This window comes from Glycine max, chromosome 4 (assembly GCF_000004515.6).
Source record: "Glycine max cultivar Williams 82 chromosome 4, Glycine_max_v4.0, whole genome shotgun sequence".
NCBI classification, from domain to species: domain Eukaryota; kingdom Viridiplantae; phylum Streptophyta; class Magnoliopsida; order Fabales; family Fabaceae; genus Glycine; species Glycine max.
Window position 1 is genome coordinate 3217236 of NC_016091.4, and position 24804 is coordinate 3242039.

The 24804-nt window shown below is 30.3% G+C and overlaps 2 protein-coding genes, 1 non-coding gene and 1 pseudogene across 5 annotated transcripts; 1 reads left to right on the forward strand and 3 right to left on the reverse strand.

The window, feature by feature from the left end:
• Positions 1-4722: 4722 nt before the first annotated feature.
• LOC100816110 (uncharacterized acetyltransferase At3g50280-like) lies at positions 4723-7238 on the reverse strand (annotated as a pseudogene).
• Positions 7239-9336: 2098 nt separating this feature from the next.
• On the forward strand, positions 9337-13920 carry LOC100816633 (sulfite exporter TauE/SafE family protein 3). The gene is made up of 12 exons (XM_003523557.5): positions 9337-9729; positions 9845-10004; positions 10577-10777; positions 11145-11209; positions 11306-11345; positions 12159-12220; positions 12311-12397; positions 12548-12598; positions 12755-12979; positions 13082-13175; positions 13294-13434; positions 13535-13920. Exons 1-12 carry the CDS (start codon positions 9508-9510, stop codon positions 13609-13611), a joined length of 1425 nt encoding a protein of 474 aa, XP_003523605.1. The 5' UTR covers positions 9337-9507; the 3' UTR covers positions 13612-13920.
• Positions 13921-17371: 3451 nt separating this feature from the next.
• TRNAE-UUC (transfer RNA glutamic acid (anticodon UUC)) lies at positions 17372-17443 on the reverse strand. The gene has a single exon. It is a non-coding gene; the product is annotated as a tRNA-Glu (tRNA).
• Positions 17444-18819: 1376 nt separating this feature from the next.
• Positions 18820-23426, reverse strand: LOC100799386 (polyadenylate-binding protein 8). Of its 3 annotated transcripts, none has more exons than XM_006577971.4 (9): positions 22926-23426; positions 22359-22477; positions 21603-22259; positions 21410-21487; positions 21232-21321; positions 20000-20134; positions 19657-19806; positions 19379-19546; positions 18820-19272 (listed from the first exon to the last, which is right to left on the reverse strand). In XM_006577971.4, exons 1-9 carry the CDS (start codon positions 23155-23157, stop codon positions 19030-19032), a joined length of 1872 nt encoding a protein of 623 aa, XP_006578034.1. In that variant the 5' UTR covers positions 23158-23426; the 3' UTR covers positions 18820-19029. The 3 variants fall into 3 exon arrangements, with proteins under 3 accessions (XP_006578034.1, XP_006578033.1, XP_003523956.1); XM_006577970.4 differs by having other exon boundaries at positions 19657-19809; XM_003523908.4 differs by having other exon boundaries at positions 19657-19827; positions 22926-23425.
• Positions 23427-24804: the final 1378 nt, after the last annotated feature.

Below are 24804 nucleotides of genomic sequence, written 5' to 3' on the forward strand. Positions count from 1 at the left end.
ATAATATTTTCTATTACTAATTGTTTTAGTTACAGTATTTATTAAGAATTGAGTAATGATATCTTTCGTTGTAAGAACTTCAAAAAAATTCAGCAAAAAAGAGAACTAAAAAAAAAAACAGACGTCATAAAATGAAAATACACATGTTTAAGCGAAAAAAAATAGTTTTAAAAATTATCTCTTAAAAAAATAGTTAAATCTGTTACACAACGGTAGATTAGTTATTTGTTCAAGAATTTTGAATACATTCAGTGTTATTAACTTCTTGACATTTTTTATGAAATTTTTGTCACATATAAAAAATGATACATTGACTAGGAATATTTGTATTTTATCCATTCAAACTCAAAAACTGATTGATCTAATCTTCTTGGTAAGATGCTAATAGAAGTAACAAATATTAAATGATGCGTTACGTACGTATGTTAACATTGTCCGATTTGTTATCATAAATTATGATATATTTTTATAATTATTATTTTAAAGGTCATATTTAAAATATAATTTCAGGAGAAGAAAGCAAATGCGTTTTGGAGATTTGCATTGCTACAGAACTCTGCCCATTAGAATAACACCAAAAAATGAATATAATTTAGAATATTTTGCTTTCACATTTAAAGGCAAGCTTTTAAGGAGTTATTTTTTAATAAGGTTGTTTTGATCAGCTTTATGTTAAATAATATTAAAAGTTACAATTATAGGCCTCATAAAAGTATAAAAAAAAATAATTGTTAAGAGGAGATATATCGCCTATTTATGAATGTCAATAGATTTTTTAAAAGAATTTTAAAATTTTAGTGGCCGACCAAAATACTCTTTTGCAATCATATGCATAAAAAAAAAGTTATCCAAATTACACCCTAAAAAAAGTTATCCAGATTACGTAATACTACTAATATTGTTTTTTTTTTTTGGAAGAACTAATGTTTCTTATTGAGTTTAGTTTATTATTTTGAGATTTACTAGTAAATTCTTGGAAAATGTGGCGTTAACATTAAGTTGGAGTAGAGTAAAGGTATCGTTTTAATCTTGAAATGTATTTTTAAAATACACATTTGAAAAAACAAAATATATGTATAATATTTTATGTATTATAATTTTTTTACATTTAGATAACAAAACTATAGACTTGTATTCATTAAAATAAAAGTTTTCGTACACATTAAAAACTATTCTAAATATGGTTTTTAAAATAATTATAAAAAATTAATAATTCTGCCATATATATTAATCTATGATTGAATAATTATATAATAAATTCATTTTAATTAAATTATTAAAACATTTAAAATGAGAAAAAAATTAATTGAAAATAGCAAATTCGTCCGAGTGTTCGATCGTCTTTTAGCATCTTCCCTCTTTATAGTTTGGGTTTCGCTAATTAAATAATTAAAAGGGGTCTTCGTTTTGATGAAGATAAATTAAAGAAAATATAATATTTTCTATTATTTATTTATTGAAAATTTAGTAATGATATCTTTTGCGTAAGAACTTAAAAAAAAATCAGCAAAAAAAAAAAAGAACTTAAAAAAATCTCATAAAATGAAAATACACACGTTTAAGTGGGAAAAATAGTTTAAAAACTTATCCTTTTTAAAAAAATATTTAAATTTGTTATACAACGGGAGATAAATTATTTGTTCAAGAATTTTGAATACATTAAATATTATTAACTTCTTGAAAGTTTTTATGAATTTTTAATATTTATTTTTTAACCATTCAAACTCAAAACTGAGTGGTATACTCTTCTCCCCAAGATGTCAATAAAAGTAATAAATATTAAATGATACATTAGGTACGTATGTCAACATTGTCCGATTTGTTTAATAAAGAAAAACCATTCTCCGATTTGTCATCACAAAGTAAAGGACCATCAAAGTTATAAATTTATTATGGCATTTCTCCATCATATTACATGGAATATATCGGTGGGGTACAATCACTGTTCTTCTATCTTTTTTTCTTTTCTTTTTTTTAAGATACACTGTTCTTCTATTTAATTTAACTATTATGTCATAATGTCACTGCTATATATTGTAACAAAACGTTAATAATACACAAATTAATGCTTATAATCCACCAAATCCACAAAGCACACCAATTGGAGAGTCAGTCCTGCACCGCCTCAATAGACTACAAAAATTTCACATACACGAGTTTCTCTGAAAATTTCTGTTTTTCTTATTCTCTTCCTTTAAAAAGAAACACATATCGGTAAAATAAAAAATCTCACTTTAGTAAGTAGTGACCCTCCCTCTCTTTCTACTTCTAACAAGTTTAGATTTCAGTAGGAAATCTCTAAATCATGATTTGAATAAAAGTAATAAATAATAAGTTTTTGACTGAACTATAATTTAGGATGTACTTTATTAACTATACAATCTATACAAGCACTTAAACTTTTTTCTATCTTATAGACATATAATCTTTTTATTTTATTTTTTATAAAACATATAATCTTTCTTAACTAGAGAAATAAATAAATGAAACATAATTTGAGTCACAACTTTTGACTGATATTATATTTTACTTAAATTTAAATATGTTTTTTATCCAGTGAGTTTTTTTATTTTGGTTTTAATTGATTTTTATTATTTTAACTTATACATATAATCGAGAATAAAAATACATGATTTTCTAACTTAAAAAAAATTAAAAAATAGAAATTAATTTTAAAAATGTCACATTTTAAAGGATAAAAAAACATACCTATGTCTTTTAAAATGTAATGTATTAGAATTTTTTTAATGAGTCTTTTGTGTTACAATCAATTGTAATCTTTTGATCATACGGAAAAAATATAATTGTATTTTTTGTTACATAAAAACTTAGGGATGATGATATTCCAATATTCTAATCCACAGTAGAAAAAGTCTTTAGATTCAAAAAATAATAGAGATATTATATTTACCTCACTTCAAGGAAATGAGTGAACATTCAAATATGTAACTTATTAAAGGGATTAAAGTTCAATATGCACCTATAAAAAAATAGAGAAAAAGAAAAAAACACAAAAATTTTAAAAAAATATAATTTCTTATGGAAGACAAATGCTAGAAGAAGAAGTAATCATAAAGATTCATTTCTTCTTTTTATCCCTTTTTCTTATCTTATTCTCTTTCACTAAATATTTTTTTCTTGTAATTGTAAAACCACCTATATTATGAAAAGATAAACCTCCTTTGTTAAAAACTTGACAGTCAATTATTTTTAATGTAATTTATCTTCCTATCTATTTATGAATATTACATTTGCATTATCTTTCTTGTGTTTAATATTATTGTTTGTGGTTTAATCACTTATTTGCATTATAAGTTTTAGGAATAATGTTAGGAGAGTTATTTTTCTAATAGTAATGAGAAAGGGTATTTAAATAAAGTCATCACTAGAGATAAGTTGATATTTGTTTAGTTTGTTATAGATCTCTATTCTTAATACAATTTATTATTTTAGCTCTACAAAAAGAGATTTGGGAGAAAAAATAGATAAATAAAGCTCTTTCATGCGGGTACCAAAGTTAAAGTATAATAGTAAATGCAAGTGGTGTAAACTAGAGTGATTATAAATAGAGAAAAATCATTAACATTATATCAGGAGTAACTTTGTTAGGCTTAATTCTCAACATTCTCATGTTCTAAATTTAACTATTCTATAATAATTGGATTTTCTTTTCCTTTCTGTTTTTAATTAATTAATTTAAATTCTTGTTTAATTTCTCCTTTTGTTTGATTTAATTTTTTGCCAATTTAAATTACTATTTTCTCATTACCTTTTTAAATCAATTTTATTTAACCTCTTTTAATAAAATATTCATCTATCTAAATACCCATGTGGATTCGATACTCTGACGTTCATTTTAACTTTATTACTTAAGACGAATTGATGCACTTGTAAATCCACCAATATATATATATATATATATATATATGAGAGAAAAATATCTTATAATCAAGTAAGATGATTAAATTTAAATGATATAATTAAACGTGGATGATCAAGATTTAATATCACGTGATTTTTGATATTAAATCTTAACCTTTTATATAAATTAGGTGGTTCAGATTTAATCATTTCATTCTTATAAAAGATATTTTCTAATAGATGGTGCTAAAAAATTTGAACTCACCTCTTTGTAAAATATGAATCGAGTCACTAATGGCATAATGTTAGTTTATGCTTTTTTACTATACAATACTTCCTAGCATTTTCAAGTTGACTTATTACTAATCTTCTCTCTACCTGTATTTCTTAAAAGGTAATGATATTAGGATTCCCACAAATAATAAATAGCTCATTAATATTTATATTTTTTTTATCATATTATATCATTAATCAAATCAATGACTTAAGTGAAGGTATAGATACCTATTAAGTATCCAAGAATCATTTTCCTTCCAAAAAAAAAAAATTATATACTAGTGTAAAAAGTTTTATATAATCATTTAATCATAAGTCACAACTTATTATATATAATAAATTTATTAATTTTTAAAATAATTATTTTAAAATAATTTCAATAATAATTTATAATTAAATAATGGTATAAAACTATTTTACACCATTAGCAAAAGGCATAAAAATCTTTTTGTTATCTGTTATATAATTTTTAATTTTTTTTGAGAGTGAGGGATCGATGTCAGTGTATTATATTTTAACACTTACTATATCAAAATATCTGAATCTATAATTCTATATAGTGTCTAGTGTTGTAAGAGTCCGTCTTTCCTAAATACATACAAGCATTCACCTCCGTATAATCTCAGTTTCTGTTTTTTAAAACTATTAAGCACTTCCAGCAATTTCAAGTTAACTATATAGTACAGGTATTTTTTAGTATAGTTTATTCTTTTATAGGATGTTTTTATCAAGTAACTCAGAATTTTGCATCATATCTTAATAGTTTGTAGTTACCCTTTACATTCATCAGAAGATTAAGAGCACGAAGTGATAATTAACCGAACATTTCATGTTGTAGTAACAGTATACCATATAGCTAGGAAGAGCAGTTTTTACTCTAGCAAACAAAATAACAAGCCATCAATCAGAGTAATAATTTGGAAGGCTGACTTCCCCGCGGTTGAGTTCATCAATCTTACCATCATCAATAGGTGCCGATTCTTCCCGTAAACCCTTTTTTAATTTCCTTCAAAAGTCATTAAAAAAATATACTGGCAAATAATTAGAGTTAATTGGAGCCTACCTTATTTCACTTCAACTTTCAGTATGTTGCTTCAGTTGGTGTTTAACACTGTCACTTACGGAGCGAATTATTAGCAAACTGCATTCATGAACTCTCATCTAATTCCAATGTGCTCATTGTATCCGGTGAAAGACACACTTACAAATCAATGCTTCCACGGCCTGGGTATGATATTTCACTTTCCCATCAAATTTGTTGGCATAACCACTTCTAACAGCCACCGCTTTCCCCATTCCAAACTCACTCCCATTCATGTTAAACCAGGGAAACTACCCATCAACACAACGTACGGGTCAATGAACTAACCAACTTGAAAGATGAAAGGACACTGTAACCACTCTTTGAGCATGTGTTGCACCACTCTGTGGTTATAGTTTGCACAGCAAGGGGCAGCTTCCATGCTGCCCATCCTAGATCATTCTCAAGCAGCTCCCTTGCCGTGGCTTCACCACTCACTGCATGAACTGAGTTTCCAAAGTACTCTTGCGGCAAAGGCGGTTCCATTCTTGATCGGTTGTCTATGACCAAGTTGCAACTTGTTCTCCGATCATGTGACGCCCGGCGCGCGCGAGTTATGGATAAGTGCTGATAGGGATTGGAACGAAGAGATTTGTGTGGTTTTGGACTCCATGTTGGCCTCTGCTTTCAGTTTGGCAATAGACTCTGCTGAAAAAGTGGAAGTCTCTCTCTCTCAGCAAGGGGTACGTGCTTCATATCTGTTGATAAACTCGTCATGATGTTTGAAAGGAAGATTGATTAATGGACCACAACCCTCTGGAAACCAACGATGATGAATGGGTTGGTGTAAAATTGGAATATCAGTTTCATGGCCATGATACTGAAAGATCTGAGACCATGTATTGAAGAAATTCCAATAAGAAGTGACATCACCGACAGCGTGATTCATGGAACAACCTAAGAAAACACCATCAACTAGTTCAGTGACTTGGATGGACAACAGGAGCATGGTGTGACCATCATGGTTGACTGCTTTGTGGTGGTCAAACAATGACTGAACAACGAGTGGGACGTCAACGGGAGAGAGGATGTCAGATATGGTCATATCTAGAGTTGCATAGATGAATATGGCTCCATCACTGTTTTATATGAAAGAGGGTCTTGGGTTTTTTGGGTTACAAGGTGACAAGCCAAATAGATATGAAAGAGGGTGAGAGAAAGAGAGTGTTTGAGCTTCTTCACAAGATTCTCTATGAAATGATGATGGTGATCAACAAGTGTTGGAGGCTTTTGAAGAGTAAACCCTTCTGGATATAGTGATAAGACGACAGTTTAATATCCCAAGGTGTTAAATAACAAATTTGATTTGACTCGTCTTGGATTGGACGATGTGGCTTGACGAAGCATTCTGAAACGAGGCGAACGGCTTGGGTACTCATCGTTCAAATAATCAGGAACAGAATTCAGAATCAGATCTTTGATGCAGAAAAGAAGAGAAAGGGTGAGGAAAAAAGTGTGATGATTTTGAGATTTGACAATAGAATAGGAAAAAAATATTCAAGACGTGGTGAATCCCGCAAAAAACGCCTCCTCTTCCTATTATTCTGCCAGTGCCAGTGCCTTGGGTTTTGTTTTTAGTTTTTCTTTTTTCTTGATATAAGCTGTCTTTTCATATAAAAATCCTGGTGCAGCAACGTGGAAAGTGGAAACAATTGTAAAAGGGAATTAAATTTCAATTGAATTTAATTATTTTTAAACACTAAAAAGGTTTTATTTACAATATTCTCATAATAATTTATAAATTAAGGGGATGATTTTAAAGAAGAGCAAAACACATTGAAACGCACCAAAACTCAGAGATGGGTATAGACGGTGATCAAGATACTCACACAGATAGGAAACAACAGTAGAACCAGTTCCTCCACCAGTGATACCAAGAAGTCACATGGAAGAAAATGAACCAAATTCTCAGCAAGTATTGGCTTTCATTGTTATCTTACCAGCTACTGATAATTTTAAACATGCAAGAGATGGATTTCATGTAATTAACAACTTGCTTTTGGTCTGCACTCTCGAGAGAGATGGGGTACATGCATGGATGATATTGATGATGAAGGACAAAAAGGCAAAAAGTATGGGTCAAGAACTGACGTGTAAAATACTCATAAAAAGTATGCGGGATAAAAATAAGATATTTACAAAAATTTGGGATTCGAAATAATATATTTACTTATAACAAAATTTCAAAATTAATATAATCAGATAACCCACGATAACAAGTTAGACATATGGACCTGTCAAAAAAAAAAGTTTAACATATGGACCATGCATATTTACAGACAAAGTTTGTCCATATTAAAGCCACCCTTATTTGACAAGCATCGTACAAAAATAAAGATTGAGAAACCAGAATATATAGTTAACATACGGAACGGACAGGAGAAAATGAACAAAATTAATCTTGTTTGTGTATTTTTTTTAGGTTAATTACTCATTTTTCTATACCTACTCAATTTTTACAATTTAATCTCTACACTTATATAAAAATTATTTATTTTAATTTTTACACATGTTTCTTTTAACTCATTTTAATTTCTATAAAAAAATTTAATCCACTCGATGCGGATGCATGAACATGCTTTTTTAAAAAATAAGTTTGGCCATTGTTACCCTAAAAAAAAGTTTGGTTATATTGTTGTATTTGACATTCTATTTCTATAGGCAAATGGTATACGGGGTGATATTTATACTATTTTATTTTATATATATTGATGTAATTCCATCTGGCAATAAATAATACTCGATTAATCTATATTTTTTAAAGACTAATGATAAGTTGTAAAATTTAAGGAATCAATTATCATTAAATTATTAGTAGGCATTCAAATATTAAATTTAAATTTTTTATCTGGATCAATTTATCACCTTCTCGTACTTAAAATGGAAATTTGATGGGAAGGGGTGGAGTGGTTTGCATGTTCTGCGGAGATAGTGGGGACTCAACATATATAATAATTTTGAAAGAAAGTGCTACTGGAAGGAGCTTGGCTTTGGTTATTTCATCTTGCAACTTGTTTGCAGGATTTATCTGTAGAAAGAAAAGGCCATTTTAATGATCCTCCTCACCCACCCAATCAGAGGAAAGAGAAAGCACGATGGGTCCTACTGTACATTTGCTTATGTTGGTGCTTTGCAACGCAAGTTAAACAAATGAAATTACCATGAAGCTTCATAGTTTTGCTGTGATATTGGATTAGCAAGGACGCACAGTCATCTCTACGATTGAGTTAATGCTTGAACATTAAGTTTGCTTAAAATTGTTTAATGCTACCTTCTTTCATGAAGCTTCCTAGAGCGCCTTGGCTTGTTCTTCGCTCTAGTTCTACTATTGGGTGTTTGTAAGTTGTCCTTACTCTGGAAATGGGAGACTCATTTTGCTTATCATTGCCATTGCGTGGCAATTCACCATTTTTGAAATTGCCTTTAATAGCATTTTCATATCTTTTTTTCATGAATTTGCTTGAGATGAAAAGAAAACAGTGTAATATTGGAGCAGGAGCAGGAGCAGAGCAGTGATAACAGAGCATGATGTTGGGTTGATGAGAGATAATCTACCCCAATCCAAAAGCTTAACTTCAATGTTTTTCAAAATTTTGGTATAGACACGTAGAAACTACAATTCTATAAAGAAAAGCTAATGGTAAAAAAAAATTAATTAGTGTGTGACTAATATATGTGTAAGCCGTCAATTTGGGGTAATAGCATGAATTTAAACAAATAAAATAAGGTTATATGTTCAAATTTCAATGTCACTTTCCCCTGTTCACAGTCAAAGATCTGGGGTCTTCAAAGTTCTAATGAACCAAAAGCGTAGAATTTGAAATAAATAAAGGGTTTAATTTTTAATACATGTGTAAAGATTTTTACACAATAATAATGCTAAATATGATCTTAAAATAATTATTAAAAAGTTTATAAAAACTTTGAATTTAATTTTTATGTAATGTTGGTATAAAAAGTTTGTTAACTAATAAAAAATATATAATTTTTTAAATAATTATTATAAAAATCAATAAATTTATCATTAGGTAAGGATTTCATATAGGAAATATAGGAAATAAATAGTGACGTTCAGTGGGTTGAAAGAGGGAGAGAGAAAGTGTGGCTTTGTTATATAAGAGAGGATGATGGTACTAAAGAATGCCTCCTTAGTCCTTAACTTTCATAGTTTCCTCCCTCAACCATACTTGTAGAACTAACCAGCATACAAAAATAATCGGCAGAGAAAGAAAAAACAGAGAGAGAGTTAGCATATATAGCATTGGTCCTGTACTCCTTTTACATCACATATGGCTACCGAAGTGAGAAAGAAGACTTCAAGAGGAGCCACAACAGTAATATGGCTGGCCTCGTGGAGCCTTATTATGGCCTACAATGTCTGTTTAGCAGAAAGAGTTTTGAAAGACCAAAAACCTGAGAGTTTTGTTGTCAAAGAAAGGCAAGGAGTTATGAATAGTATAATTGATTTCTTTTGGAACGATGGAGAGCCTACCAATGACCGTGTTTGGCCTGTGAGTTTATCAAACACGTTTGCATGTCATGAGTCACTTTGTGTTACTTTGGTTATTTTTTAGTCACTTATTATTTATTTGTTTCATGATAATGGCATGTCGCTCTGAAATACAGGAAATGAAGTTTGGTTGGAGAATTGTAGTAGGGTCGATTGTTGGATTTTTTGGAGCTGCGTTGGGTAGTGTAGGCGGGGTTGGAGGTGGAGGAATTTTCATCCCTATGCTCACTTTGGTCATTGGTTTTGATGCCAAGTCTTCCACAGCCCTTTCTAAGTGTTAGTATATTGTTCTGTTATGTTATTCTTTCATGATATGCAAGTAAAACATAGACATTCATAAGGGGTCTTAAACCATTTCTTGTTGATCTACAAAACCAAGGGTGCACGTATATTTGTACTTTATCATCTTTTTTGACTTCCAGATAGAATGAAAATCTTTACTTACTGGCTTGCATGCAGAATTAACGTGCATAGAGTGTCACATGTTAAATTTTAAATGCTATTAGCCTATTACACCTGAGTCCTAGTCCTGACCATAAAAAAGAGAGTTTCTCATTACATCTGAACTCAGTTTTCTTTAATATGTACGGGGATAAATTAGGTTGGTTTAAGGAAAATTCATTTGAATTTTTTAATTTCCCCTATGAGTAGTTATAAACATTAACACCAAAACGGGATGGAAAAGAAGAGAGATAAAAAAATAAATAAAAGGAAGAGAAAGAAAAAAAAAGACAGATGTGACAAAGGATGTGATGAGAAAGAAAGATAACAAGGTGAAAAAAAAAATAGGGAAAGTAAGTGATTTTTATATTTTCTTTCCACATTTAACTGTTATTTCATAATTGTAGGTATGATTATGGGAGCAGCGGTATCAACTGTATACTACAACCTGAGGTTTAGACACCCAACACTAGACTTGCCAGTTATAGATTATGATCTGGCTTTGCTCTTCCAGCCTATGCTAATGCTAGGAATAAGCATTGGTGTTGCATTTAATGTCATGTTTGCTGATTGGATGGTGACGGTTTTGCTTATCATCTTATTTATTGGTAATCATTATTTACTTAGCATAAGCTCAACCTTTTAAATTAATTAAATTTTCCTGGGGCAGTCTCATAGTCTGTGTGGGTGAGTCTTTCTTCTGAAAGTGCTCTCTTTTGTGTCTGTTTTTCGAAGAAAGGATATGTTTTCTTCATTTAAGATTTTGATATTTTCATTGATCTTAAATTAAATTTTCTAGAGAAGGAAATATTATTATTCTATCTTCTGTAGCCAACATATTACACTTTGCTGTTTTTTTTTAATATTTAGTGACCAGTTTATGCTACATAGCACATATGACATGATTTATTTGCCGTTCTATTCTGATACCTTATTATAATTTGTTTAACTTTTAATGAAACTAATCGGTTGTAGCTACATCCACAAAAGCTTTATTCAAAGGCATAGATACATGGAAAAAGGAAACAATTATGAAAAAGGTAAACTTACCTTTGTGCATTTTTAAAAATCTAAAGTTGAATCTGTATATTGTTTTCTACTTGAATATCAAGAGGATTATGCTACTGAAATTTCAGGAAGCAGCTAAGATGTTGGAATCAGATTCTTCTCCTGGTTGTAAGTCCCTGCAAACCTTCCTATAAAATATAGAGAAACATTCAGCTAATACATAAAAGATTAATGCAAAATCTGAAAACTACAAGAAACAAAATAAGTATACTGCTGAAAATATAGAGGAATAATAAGATTTATCAGATAAGAATTTATGAACATATTCACTTTCTCCTACTTTAGGCATGAATCAGAGTTTCAAATTTGTAATAAGTGTGAAATTTGGTTTATTTTCTTTTTTGTTTTACCCTGGCAGGATTTAAATGGATAGAGTTAATGCATAATTACTGAGAGCATTGACTTCCCCCATTCATTGTCACAACTTTTTTGCCATCATATGTAGAACTACATTTTAGTTTCTTTACAACTTAGTTTTTTGATTCTGTACAACTTAAGGAAATATAAGGGCGAGAAAAGAAAAGCATTTTCTTCACCAGGCATTTAGTTGTGTAGACCCTGAATAATGGGAAAAGAAATGCTATGACTGCTATAAAGAATTATAAAAGAGAAGAGAAAAATGATATTTAGAACTTCATATATATACTATGCCAACAAATTGAGGAATTTTAGTTTCATGTTGATGAATATGTTCAAGTGCACTAGTAATTAGAAGTTAAATAGAAAAAAGAACTTATTCAAACAATCATCCGGTAGAACAAATGGTTGAACACTTATGTCAACTTGATATTCATTAACACAAATAAGAGCTAGCTACTTTTAGATAATATCAAACCTTTGTCTTAATGAACATTTGAAAGATCTAGTAGAAAATCTCTAATATTACTGTTAAAACACTATTGCACTTACCCCTTAATGCAGATGTTTCTGAAGAAGACTATAAGTCTCTACCAGCTGGTTCAGCTGATCCACGAGATGAGGAGGTAATTCCAATGGCCATTCAAGGCATTCCTTATAGCAACTTCATTGAAGTTTTTTTAGCCTTACATGTTGTGGTAAATTCTGGTGTGCAGGTCCCTTTACTAAAGAACATCTATTGGAAAGAATTATTAGTCCTAGCGTATGTCTGGGTGGCTTTTCTCATTGTTCAGATTATTAAGGTAGTTAAGTTATTATATTTGGTTAGTTTTTCTGCTTCAGTCACAGGCATGAAGTTGTGGGTTTTGAAATTTGTGTACACAATCTGAAGCAAAGGAAATACGCTGCCCCTAGATCTAACAAATACGCACCTCTTAATTGTTTCAATGCAGACATACACTAAAACTTGCTCCATACTGTACTGGGTTCTTAATTCCTTGCAGGTAAAGATTCTAAGTACATATCAACACACACACACAAGTGTTATCTAGTCAATGTATTAGTTTTGAACTGAAGTGCACATCTTTGCTGCGACTTGCATAACATCATTTCCTCAAATGATCTAAACGAAATTTGGTTTCCCTATTTGTCACTTTAAGGTGCCTATTGCAATCTCGGTTACGCTTTATGAAGCCATATGCTTGTGCAATGGAACTAGAGTGATTGCATCAAAGGGAAAGGAAAATACAGATTGGATGAAGCTTCACAAGATCTGCCTTTACTGTTCCTGTGGAATAATAGCTGGTATAGTTAGTGGATTGCTAGGTCTAGGTGGTGGCTTCATTTTGGGACCACTCTTTCTAGAGTTGGGAATTCCTCCTCAGGTACAGACTCATCCATTCTTGAGCATTTACTAGCCTTTAGGTTTTCTAAAATAATCAAACATGAGAAAAAAATAGCCTTGATGCATGTGTTCTCTGTGGCAGGTTGCTAGTGCTACATCAACTTTTGCTATGGTTTTCTCTTCCTCCATGTCAGTGGTGCAATATTACCTTCTAGAACGCTTCCCAGTACCCTATGGTATGACACAATAAATAAAACTAATTAAAATCACTCCTGTGTAGTGAGTGTGCAGCAGGTTTCTTGAAAGATAAGAGAAACTTATACTAATTAAAGCCAATGTACTCTGGATATGCAGCTTCTTACTTTATTTTGGTTGCAACCATAGCTGCATTAACTGGCCAGCATGTGGTGAGAAAGATAATTGCTATCTTCGGTCGAGCATCCATCATCATCTTTGTACTAGCATTCACCATTTTTTTGAGCGCGATCAGTTTAGGTACTCTCCATGATTTTAGTTGGAAGTTTCCATCAATATATTCTTTTTTTGTTGATTGGTTTATTCAAACATACTTATTTTCTCTTTTTGGGTATCACAGGTGGAGTGGGAATTGAGAACATGGTTGAGAAGATGGAAAATAATGAGTATATGGGATTTGCAAATATCTGCCATTAATCTTAGGTACATACAGAAGTGGAAGTTTTCTATAGATAACATTTCCCAGACCGGTGATGTGGTCCCCTTTGTTCCTTTGAGAAATTCTAGTAACACAATGATACTTTGTTGAACACATTTTTTATTATTAGTTAAAATTTATTAAAAACTATAAATTAAGTGGATTTTACTTCTTATTTAATGAGTCCACTCATAATTTTGCAGTTTTTTAACAAATTTCAACTAGTAATAGAGATTGTGTTAAAAAAAAGTGTGTAGTACTCTTGTCACTTTTTGTTCAAGTAAATAAATAATATCTTTTCCCTCTGATATATTCATTGTAGAAGTATCAGTACTTCACTTTATAGCTGCACCATATTCTTTGCCATCTCAGTTTTGATGCTATGTGTTCAGCTTTCACTTCGGTTTCGATATAACTCAGTTGATTATATGTTAATGATTACTTAAATATTTCAGACAAATCTGAATGATGTACCTTGAAATCTAAGCAACATTTATGCAATGATGTTGGTAATTTTCTTTGATCAGGTTCATGTGTGTTTGTCATTTGGTCACTATAATTTTTGTCTAGAAATCCAACAAGATTTTTGGAGAATAAGATTATTATGGATACAATATTTTATAAGAGTATAGTTGTTATGCACGCACAATGTAAAGTAATTTTAAACTTTCAATCAATTAGACATTATCATTGATATAATATTTGAGATAAATATAATAAAAATCAACAAACTTAATTATCAGACATAATGAAGGTAGTTTTATAGTAAAATGACAATGTAAAATTATATTAAATTATTAATGTATAGTCTATTTTTTTATTTTATAATGAATTAAAGAATGATATACTTTTCTCCTTTCACTGAGATCTTGTCCCATAAGATTTTTGTTAGTATGCTTTTTATGCATATGAAAGAAACTACAAAAACTGAGAAAGAAAACTACAATCTAACAGAATGGATACCAATTACATCTGCTAGCAATTAACACGAGCTCTAAGTTGGACAATTATGCAGCAGCGGAAAAGGAACCTGAGATTTAGCTCTGTTCTAGCCATAAAATCTGCAATATTACCTACTCTCAAAGTATGTTGTATGGGATAATCAATGCTACTACAAATAAAATTATTTATACCCACAAAGGATCGTGAGAACACAACAAAGATTATACTGTAAAAAAAATAATAACAAATACAAGAAATTTAGCGTGATTCGATACCTCTTGCATACGTTCACAAAACCGTCTCAAAGTTATTTCACTATCACAAAAATGATTCCAAAATTGTAACTCACCAATAGTGTATCACTCTCCAAACCCGAGTACCCCACTCAATAGTTATAAGAAATGATAACATTCTCATACACAAACACTTTTATCTTAAAAAAGTAACTTTGTTCACAATCTCTCTTCTCACACATTCTCTCATGTGTTATTTTTTCACTAATTTTCTTCTCTATTTATAGTGAAGATTACCACCAATTATAATAAATAAACTTTCTTAAAAATTGAAAAAAAAATAACTTTCAATGCATCCAATCAAATAATCTTCATCTTATAAAATAAATATTCTACTTTATATTTAAGTCACCTAAATTTTATAATAAAAATCCAATTTTCAACATATATATACCTTATCTTTTAATTTAAAACTCTACCGGCCGGTTAGATAAGGACTTTCCAAAAATAAGGACTTTCCAAAAAATTGTAGAGGAAACATATTTTTGTTAGTATAATAACAAAAGTCAGTAACATTTAAATGAGGAGTGTTATGAATACAATTATTTCATGGATATCCATCATTAGTTAGATTTTTTTTTTTTTAATGTGAGGGGAAGAGCCCCTAGAAGCTAACATTAGAAATCGCGAGGAAATATGATAGAAATCGGGGACAATATCAAAATCTTTAAACGGGTCAAGCATGGACAAACAAACCATAGCTAGCAAGTTTATCCGCAGCTTGGTTTTCTTCTTTCACATAATGCTTTGTTTGATTTGATTTGATCACTCCTGACAAAGCTATAATGTGATTAATTTTCTTTGATAAACATAAAATTTTGAGAGAATATTATAAATAATTATAAGAATATAGGTTATCAGTGTTATCTTTTATTTATATATATAAATATTCTCTATGTAAATGAAATAAGACACATTTCTTTAATGTCTTTCTTGTCTACACTTTTATTTTATTTGTATCATTTTTAACACATGTATTAATTTATAAGATTTTATGATAGAATATAATTGCAACAAATTATTTGTTAAATTGACATACATATGAGCAAACCGATATACTAATATTTTTTTCATTATTTATTGTCGTGTTTTAGTTTCTAAATGAAGGAAGCATAATGTGTTAGTAAAATTTTGTATTAACAATAACCCTTTTTATTCTTTCCAGTTTCGTCTAACAGGATTTATTGATGTCATATAACTATGATATTATCATTGCCTTTAATGCTGTCACTTTTTTTTTTACAGGACCTTTTATACTGTCACTTAATCTTTTTTTTTAGTACAATAGCCATAAATGAAATCTAAACTTATATTTTTTTATATAGGGGAGTTGAAATTATTATTAAGAAATTTATAATAATTTATGTATTTTGTTCCATCAACCGAATTAAATCTTGACGGATCTAAACTTATTGAACTCATGCAATACAAATTATCTAAATTCAATCTTTGTTTCTTAATGATAGTTTATTGTATTTTTCTTTTAAATTTAAGTTTATCTCAAAAAATATTGTGAAAAGCAAAAGATATATGTACTAAATGAGTACCAGAGGTCCCAGAAACGGAATACAGAACAGAATTACAAAGAAACATAAATCCAAACTTTCCTACAGTTAAGTGCTATTTATAGTTTTATACCCCACACTTGGATATAAATATCCACTAACCAAGGAAACCGAAAATGTACATAGTCACATAGGAGTAACAGAATAGTATTCGGTTTAGATCCTCGCTTGTTTTCAGCTGCCATAAATGCCCATGACATATTTTGGTTACCAAAATACTAGATGTCCCGAAATATTAACTCTCATATGCAAAAGGTATTATTTTGTATCTTGAAAATATAAATAAATCTAACTAATTTTACTCATACTTAATAATATTATTTTTAAAACATTCTATATTTAATTGTAACTTTATTTTCAAAAATTCTATTTTATTGATGATATCAAATTTCAATCAAAGATATTTTAGAAATAGTTTTATATTAATAAAATTAAATTATTTTAATTAACTTTCTTAAACAGTATAAAAATAGTTCTTTTTATTTACATATAAATACAGATGGAGTAATATAAACATTTAATGGACATTAATACTGAATTTCAATAATTGGCTATAATTCTGTCTATAGAAATCAAGCACGATCCTTTGGCCCTATATATATCATTCAAATCTTTTATTTCTCTATTTATTTATTTTCTCTCCATACTTCATTTATTCAAGAAAATATTTTTTGATTTCCTAAAAACAAAAAAAAAAAAAACAAAAATTCTTCTTTTACATTCCTTAAAGGAAGAAAAATAGAAGGGAGTACAAATAGAATTATTCAGACTTTTCATGGACGATTAGCATGCATGACAGTAATGGGCATTTAAAGTCATAGGTGGACCTATGTTAATTTGCAAGTTTGGTGTGCACTATCTTTTATTATTGGGCGTATTGGATTATAGTTGCACTTTCGCGAATAAATTATAAATCCATTAACAAAAATTAATTAAAAAACCATACTTAAATTAATGTGTTCCATTGCCGGGAATCGAACCCGGGTCTCCTGGGTGAAAGCCAGATATCCTAACCGCTGGACGACAATGGATTATTGAAACGTAACCACCTTCTTTAGTTATCTACTAAATAGTTATGACGACCAAACCACCCCTATTTGAATGCAATAAAAAGAAAAAGCAAAACGACGGAGAAAAAAATCATGATGAGAAAACAAAGAAAGAATAGAGAGACTGAGACCGTTTCGGCAGTCTGATTTGATTCGATTTTTATTATTAAAAAGGCCTTTTAATCAAATAAAAATTATGTGATTTAATTTGATTTTAATTTAATATCAAATTTAAATTACAGTATGAATTTGATCAATTTTTACTATTTTCACTCAAATAATATTTCATTAAAAAAGTTATACTTTCTTTTCATATTTTAAATTAAATTTTATTAAAAAAATTATTAATAAAAATCTACAAACTTGTTAATACGTTCAACATTCTATAATAAAAGTCGGTCAAACTTTTATCCATTTAAGTATTAAGAACCAAAACTATATCTAGGCATTATATTATATATTATTATACGTAACTAATAAATATTACAATCAAAAGTTTATTAATGTCATTCATGATATTTTCCGGTATCCAATCTTAATTAAGAGTTAATTAATTAAAATTTGTTTAAATTGAATAAATGTTTTTTGTTTTATTTTTTCTAATAATTTATAAAACAGTTATTTTACGTTGCCATTCAATCATAAATCACTTTTAATATAACTTCTAGGATAATATCACAAATATCAATAAACTTATCATGAATTATGATGGGATGAATATATAAAATTAAATAGGTAACAAATTAGATATTGATTTTCAATAGATATATTCATATGTAATAATCTGATAGATGCAACTTTTTCTTCTGCAGTAAGGGGATTTTTTTATTACTTATTAGTTTGACGATACATGAAGGACTTAATTTTTGTTAGATGTTACAACCAATTTATATGATGACTTGATGATATTTATGTGAACGTTTGATGAATTGAACAATTTTGAAACTAGTTTATTTTCTTAAATAGTCTACTAGATCAATTTGAACGAACTTCTATATGGATTAAGGCAATTCGTATACATGTGGTATAACTTAGTAAATGATTTATAAAAAGATTACTTCATTTGAATCACATTAGTGTAGAAAATAACTTCATTTGTTCACATATTTTCATAAAAAGATTTTCAATTGATTTTGTTATTGTTTTAGGTTGCAAACTTGAATATCATTAGGATTCCAGAAAAGCTCCCAAAAGGAGTGAATTGCTTAAAATTAAAGAAAGAATTTCAAATAAAAAAGAGGGATCTACCTGAACAAATTTTGGCTTTAATCTTGCCTTGTTCCTCCCCTCTCTTTTTTTGTTAAGCATAGCATATAAACAAACGAACCATGGGAAATTAAAGTTAGCACGAAACACGGTTAAAAGCTGGAAGCCATTATTTTTTTAAAGAAAACTGGGGCCAAAATAGGACGGCCATGTCAAACTAAGCAGTAGTGAAGAGAAACCAAATCAAAATGCAAATCAATAAGTTACTCCAAGGAGTGTTTGCTAATCCTACAAAAAAACCAGAAACACAACTGTGACTGTTTTAAGAACATGTGTATTCCTGTAAACTGGCATACATAATCTTAAGACTCGACATTATCATTCAGAGAGAGTGAAGCCAGTTGATCGGCTGGGCTGTTTGATTGCTGCTGTGTAACTTTCTTCAACACATCCATGGCCTCAACAACTTTAGCCTTGAGAGCATCCGGTGACTCAATCAGATGTAATACCTCAGGCTGATCCATCTCTAAGAGCATACCAGTAACCTTTGCTGCTGCTTCATGCTCCAGCTTATCTACTAACGGGTATAAAGCTTCACCAAGCATCTACAAAACCATTCAAAATAGAGTCGTATGTCAATTTTCTAGTGCGCATGAATCAATGAGTGCTAAACCCAAATGTGTTGAAATTAAAGCCAGAAACAGGTCTTACAGTCCTCTGCTGTTCAGGAGTAGCATTGGCAAGGGCCGAGGCCAGGGCCTGCGTGGGCATTTGTTGACCAATGCCATAAGTGACCATTCCTCCAGGTACTCCTGCCAGTTGAATATTTTGCATATTGGAGCCAGAAGGATATCGATAGACATGTCCCCTTGGAAGCATCTGAAAACCGCAACAATAAGTATACCAACATCAGGCATAGAGAATATCAAATACAAGGGGTTAAAAAAGGAAAACAGAACAGAAATCGCCAAAGGTGTGCAGAATAAGACCTGTTGGTGCATCAATGGCAATGGCTGCTGGAGCTGTTGCATAGGACCTGATCCTCGGTGTCCTCCTGGGCGCTGTCCCTGTTGACCCTGCTGAACCAGTGGAACATAGAAGTTTGGAGCACCACCTGGCCTCATTCCAGGAACAAAATGCTGCTGGTAACCAAATGCAGCCTGTTATGAAGATCAAATGTTCATCGAATATTGCAACACAGAAGTAATGCAGGAGGAACAGAAATACAGAATACAACACAACCAACTGAAACATTAAAACTTAAAAGGTAGGTAGGCTGTAGGCCACATTATGCATGAGTAAAAACTTAAAACCAACTGAATCTTTAATTACTTGAGGTATCGTGGCTGGAGCTGCTTGCCCATACAAAAATTGTTGTCCTATCGCAGGAGCCCCTAGAGGGTATAGAGGCATTCGAGGTGAAACATTAGGGGTTATTGCAGCAGGCCTCGATTGTGAAAATTGTGCCTGCATGAAATAATATGCCCAAAAAAATAAAGCAATTATGCTAGGTCAGAAAATTAACAGCTGCATGTATAAATACAAGAATAAGTTAAGACCCTTCTCAGTTATGTTAACCATTCATATCAGTACAAATAGAAAATATCTCAAAATATCAAGATTGTATCATAGAATGTTTACAATGTATCTGAGGTAATGTCTCAGGAGTGGTTTCCATATCTTAAAATAATTCGTTTATTTCCTTATTTAATTAGGATTAACAGTCTATTAGTACAAAACTGTAGTGCTTTGTCTTCACTTCAACACCAATATAAGAGAATATCACTCGGTCTTTTTTTTATATTTCTTTTCCTCCCCTATGTAAATCCCGATAATTTCAACAATTCACAACCTACAAAATCTGAAATCATTAGACCAGAAAACTATATCATTCTCTTTGCTTCAAATAAAAAAAAAAACTATATCTTTCTCCTGATTCTGAGAGAAACTTGTTTTTAACTTTTTTTCCTTCCAACATATCATCTAATAGGACAAGACAGCTTGACCTCCTCTGTGTTTCACTTCACCTCTAATCTTTCCATTTGGTGTGATTTTTCTCAATGAAACAATACCATAGCTTCCAATTCAATGTATGCACCACAAGTATTATTGGAATTTATGAACTCAACCTACTTGTCCAAATTCTTCCTGTAGTTGCAAATATTGATGCATCTATGTATAAACAGTAACCGTTCCACATTTCTGGAAGCAAATCCTAGCCAATTCCTCTATCATTTTGAAATTGTCTTATGTATTCTATATATCATGTTTGTACTATTGACATAGTGCAATTCATATTTGTGATCCATAGGAATGAAATCTTATGCGACAAAAGCATCTTTTGCTAGTCTAAAAACAATGGATGATTTCTGCTACTGAAAAGATTGCTACAAAAAAGAAGTTTATGTAAAATTTTAACTAAAAGCAGAGTCAGGCATGAAAATACACAAAATAACTACAAGTAGCAATGGACTTAATGCAGGAATTTTTATTCCTAAAGATGACCATAATGTAATTATAAAGCATATAGTTAACTGGTGATCTGTTGTTGCACTGTATATTACCTGTAACCTTGCTCTTCTATCTTCTTTTCTCTGTGCAAGGGCAACATAGAGAGGTTTGCCAGCAACCATTTTACCATTCATCTCACCAAGCTACAAGTATCAACAGATTTTGTATATGAGCAATAAAGTTCCTCATCAGTTATTTAAGGATAGTCCCTAACATTTTTTTCATACTTACAGCCCGAGTTGCTCCCTCAGCAATTGAAAATGAAACAAATCCAGATCCTCTACTAATTCCATTTGGATCTCGCATAACCTGCATGTTAGGCAAAAGGAAACACATTTTACGAAGATAAAAAGAAACACATTTTACGAAGATGTAGATTTGACAATTGCAGATATGAACAAAACGAAGAACCATACTCACACACCTTGCATGAGGTTATCGTACCAAACTCAGAGAACAGTTCCATGAGTTCTTCATCACCAACACTATCATCCAAGTTCTTGATATACAAGTTTGTACCATGATATTTATCAACAGTCTCCTTTGTAATCTGTTCATGTTGCCCTTTCAGTTCAAGCTCCCTTTCAGACTTTTTCTGGGCTTTTCCAACATACCACTCCTTACCATCAAAATTCTTTCCATTAAGAGCCTCCACAGCTTTAGCAGCATCGTCTACATTTGCAAAATTGACAAAACCAAAACCTTTTGATTTACCATCTACATCTCTCATCACTACAGCGCTAGTAATAGCTCCATATTCTCCAAAAATTCTCTCCAAGTCAGCCTCAGTCATTGAATCCAACAGGTTTTTCACGAAAACGTTATTAAACTTTGTGCCACTGAGAGCACTCTCTCTATCCTGCTTCCGCAGGAAAGGACCCACAAAGACCTGCTTATCATTGATCAGCATGCCGTTTAACTTGTCAATTGCATTTTGTGCAGATTCTTCACTCTCAAACTGCACAAAACCATGGCCTTTAGACTGGCCAGAAGCATCTGTCGCAACCTTGCAAGATAGAATATTCCCAAAAGCCGAAAATGTATCGTACAAAGCCTTGTGATCAATCGCCTTGTCCAAATTCTGCACCATCAATCAAGAAATAACAAGATTAATAAGCAACCAGAAAAAAAATTAATATTCATCATAGAGAAAAAGGGTTTGAGAATCAGCAAAAGTCACCTTTATGAAAACATTAGCTGCACCACTCTTCCGAGCACTAGGGTCCCGAATAGAGTACATTATCCTAATGATTTTGCCGTTCAGTGGAGTGAAATTCAGCACATCAATTGCTTTTGCGGCTGCATGATAGTTACAGTTTGTAATCAAGGTTAAAATAGTACTAAGCAAGAACATAAGTGATTAATCCTATCAATGCAGGAACAAAAGTGCTTAATCCTATCAATGCAGGAACAAAAGCGATTAATCCCATCAATGCAAGAACAAACGCGATATTAATCCTATCAATTCAAGAACAAAAGCTACTAATCCTATCAATGCAAGAATAGATGCGAGTAATAATCATATCAATGCAAGCATAAAAGCCATTTAACCCTATCAATGCAAGAACAGATGCAATTAATCCTAACAATGCAAGAATAAAAGCGATTAACCCTATCAATGGAAGAACAAACGCGATTAACCCTACCAATGCAAGAACAAATGCAATTAATCCTATCACAATGCAAACACAAATGCGATTAATCCTATGAATGCAAGAACAAATGCGATTCAGAAGAAGAAATAGACCATCGTGAGCGTTGCTGAAATTGACGTAGCCGTAACCAAGGGATTGTTGGGTGGCCACGTCCCTGCAAATTCGAACGGAAACGACTTGGGCAACCTGGTTGAAGAGATCATACAGCTGCGGATCGTTGACGTCGTGGTGAAGATCCCCGACGTACAACGAGATGGTCGTCAGCGAGGGGTTCGCGCCGGAAGCCGCCGCGTCAATGGTGGGGTTCTCAAGAACTTGAGCCATTTCTTTTTTTTTTTTTTCTGGTAAATTGAATGCGGTAATAGGTTGAAGCACAACTTGACGTAGATTAAGTATCAGAAGTGTTAAACCCTAACTAAGTATTTAATAAGGAATTTCTGTTCGGAGAAAGATATTGTAGAAACTGAAAACTTTTTGGGTTCGTAATAATTTTTTTTTCCTTTTCTTTTAGGGTAAATTACGCCGGAGAGAGAGGCGATCGGTGCAGTAACGAAAAAGAAGGATAGTAGCACCGCACTGGACTCTCCTGAAGGGTATGACCTATATAGTAGAATCCTGAACTTAAATTGGCAGATTTTTTTATTTTAGAAAAGAATATTTATTATTTATCCCATCTTTGTATATTTATTATTAATATTATTATATAATAAAGACACGAAATCTAGTTTTTTTTTTGGTAAAAAAAATCTGAAACCAGGAACATTTCATTTTTATTATTTTTTATTTGATAAATTATATTAATTGCTAGGATAATTAATAGAGATTGAGTTTTAATGCGCACTTTAAAAAATATTTTTACTTTTTTATAATATTTTTGTGTATAGAAAAAAAATTATTAGTTATGAAAATAAGTTTTAGGATTAAATATGTATTTTTGATCAAATTTATTTTTAGTCATTTGAAAAAAAAAACCTTTTTTTTAGCCCTTCAAATATTAAAAATACCAAATTCCAATCTTGATGCTAACTTAATTACATTTTTATGGTTATTCAAGATCAAACCAAATGGTTTTTAAACCATTAAATGATTAAAAAAACCAAAAACTGCTTAAACTCACGGCCAAAACCAAAATTTTTAAAAATCACATATTTTTAAGATTTGATTCGATTTTCAAACTTGTTATAAAAAACAAATCAAATCCAACAAAACACATGGTGTAATTATATTATTTTTTTCGTGGTTATTAGTAATTAGTATTAAATCATTTATTAATTTTTTTATTTTATAATCAAGATACATATTTTATTTTCATATTTTAAAAAATGATATATTAATAGTGTTAAATATTAAATAATGCACAAATTACTATTATATTTAAAAAAATTGATAATATTATTTTATAATTTTCAACCCAAATGTGTTAAACAAAATTTAATAAAATAAATAAATTTATTTTTAAAACAATATAACATAAAGTTTAGTTGATAAATTTTAAATTATAATAATATGTTAAAAGTTAGGATTATCAAATCGAAGGAAACCAAATCACAAAAGATTGGTGAACTAAATCAAATATATAGTAACACATATATCTTTTATTTGAACTTTAAAATTTAAAGGAAATTTTTATTACCAATTAATTTAAAATTATTGATATATGAAAGACTCGAATTTCTAACTTTAGTGTTATGTTATTAATTAAACACTCTAACCAATTAAGTTAATAAGTCAATTATATTATAAAATAATTAATATTATTATATATAACACTAAAAATTTTAATATATATTTAATACACATATAAATTTAGATAATAAATTTTATAATAATTAATTTTGATATAATGAAGTAATTTTTTATTTATATAAATTTTAAATAAAAATCATAATTTTAATAAAAATTTGATAGTTTTTTTCCCGACACTATGGTGCGTCATTTACTTGGGTTTCCCTTTTCATTTTGATTTTCAGA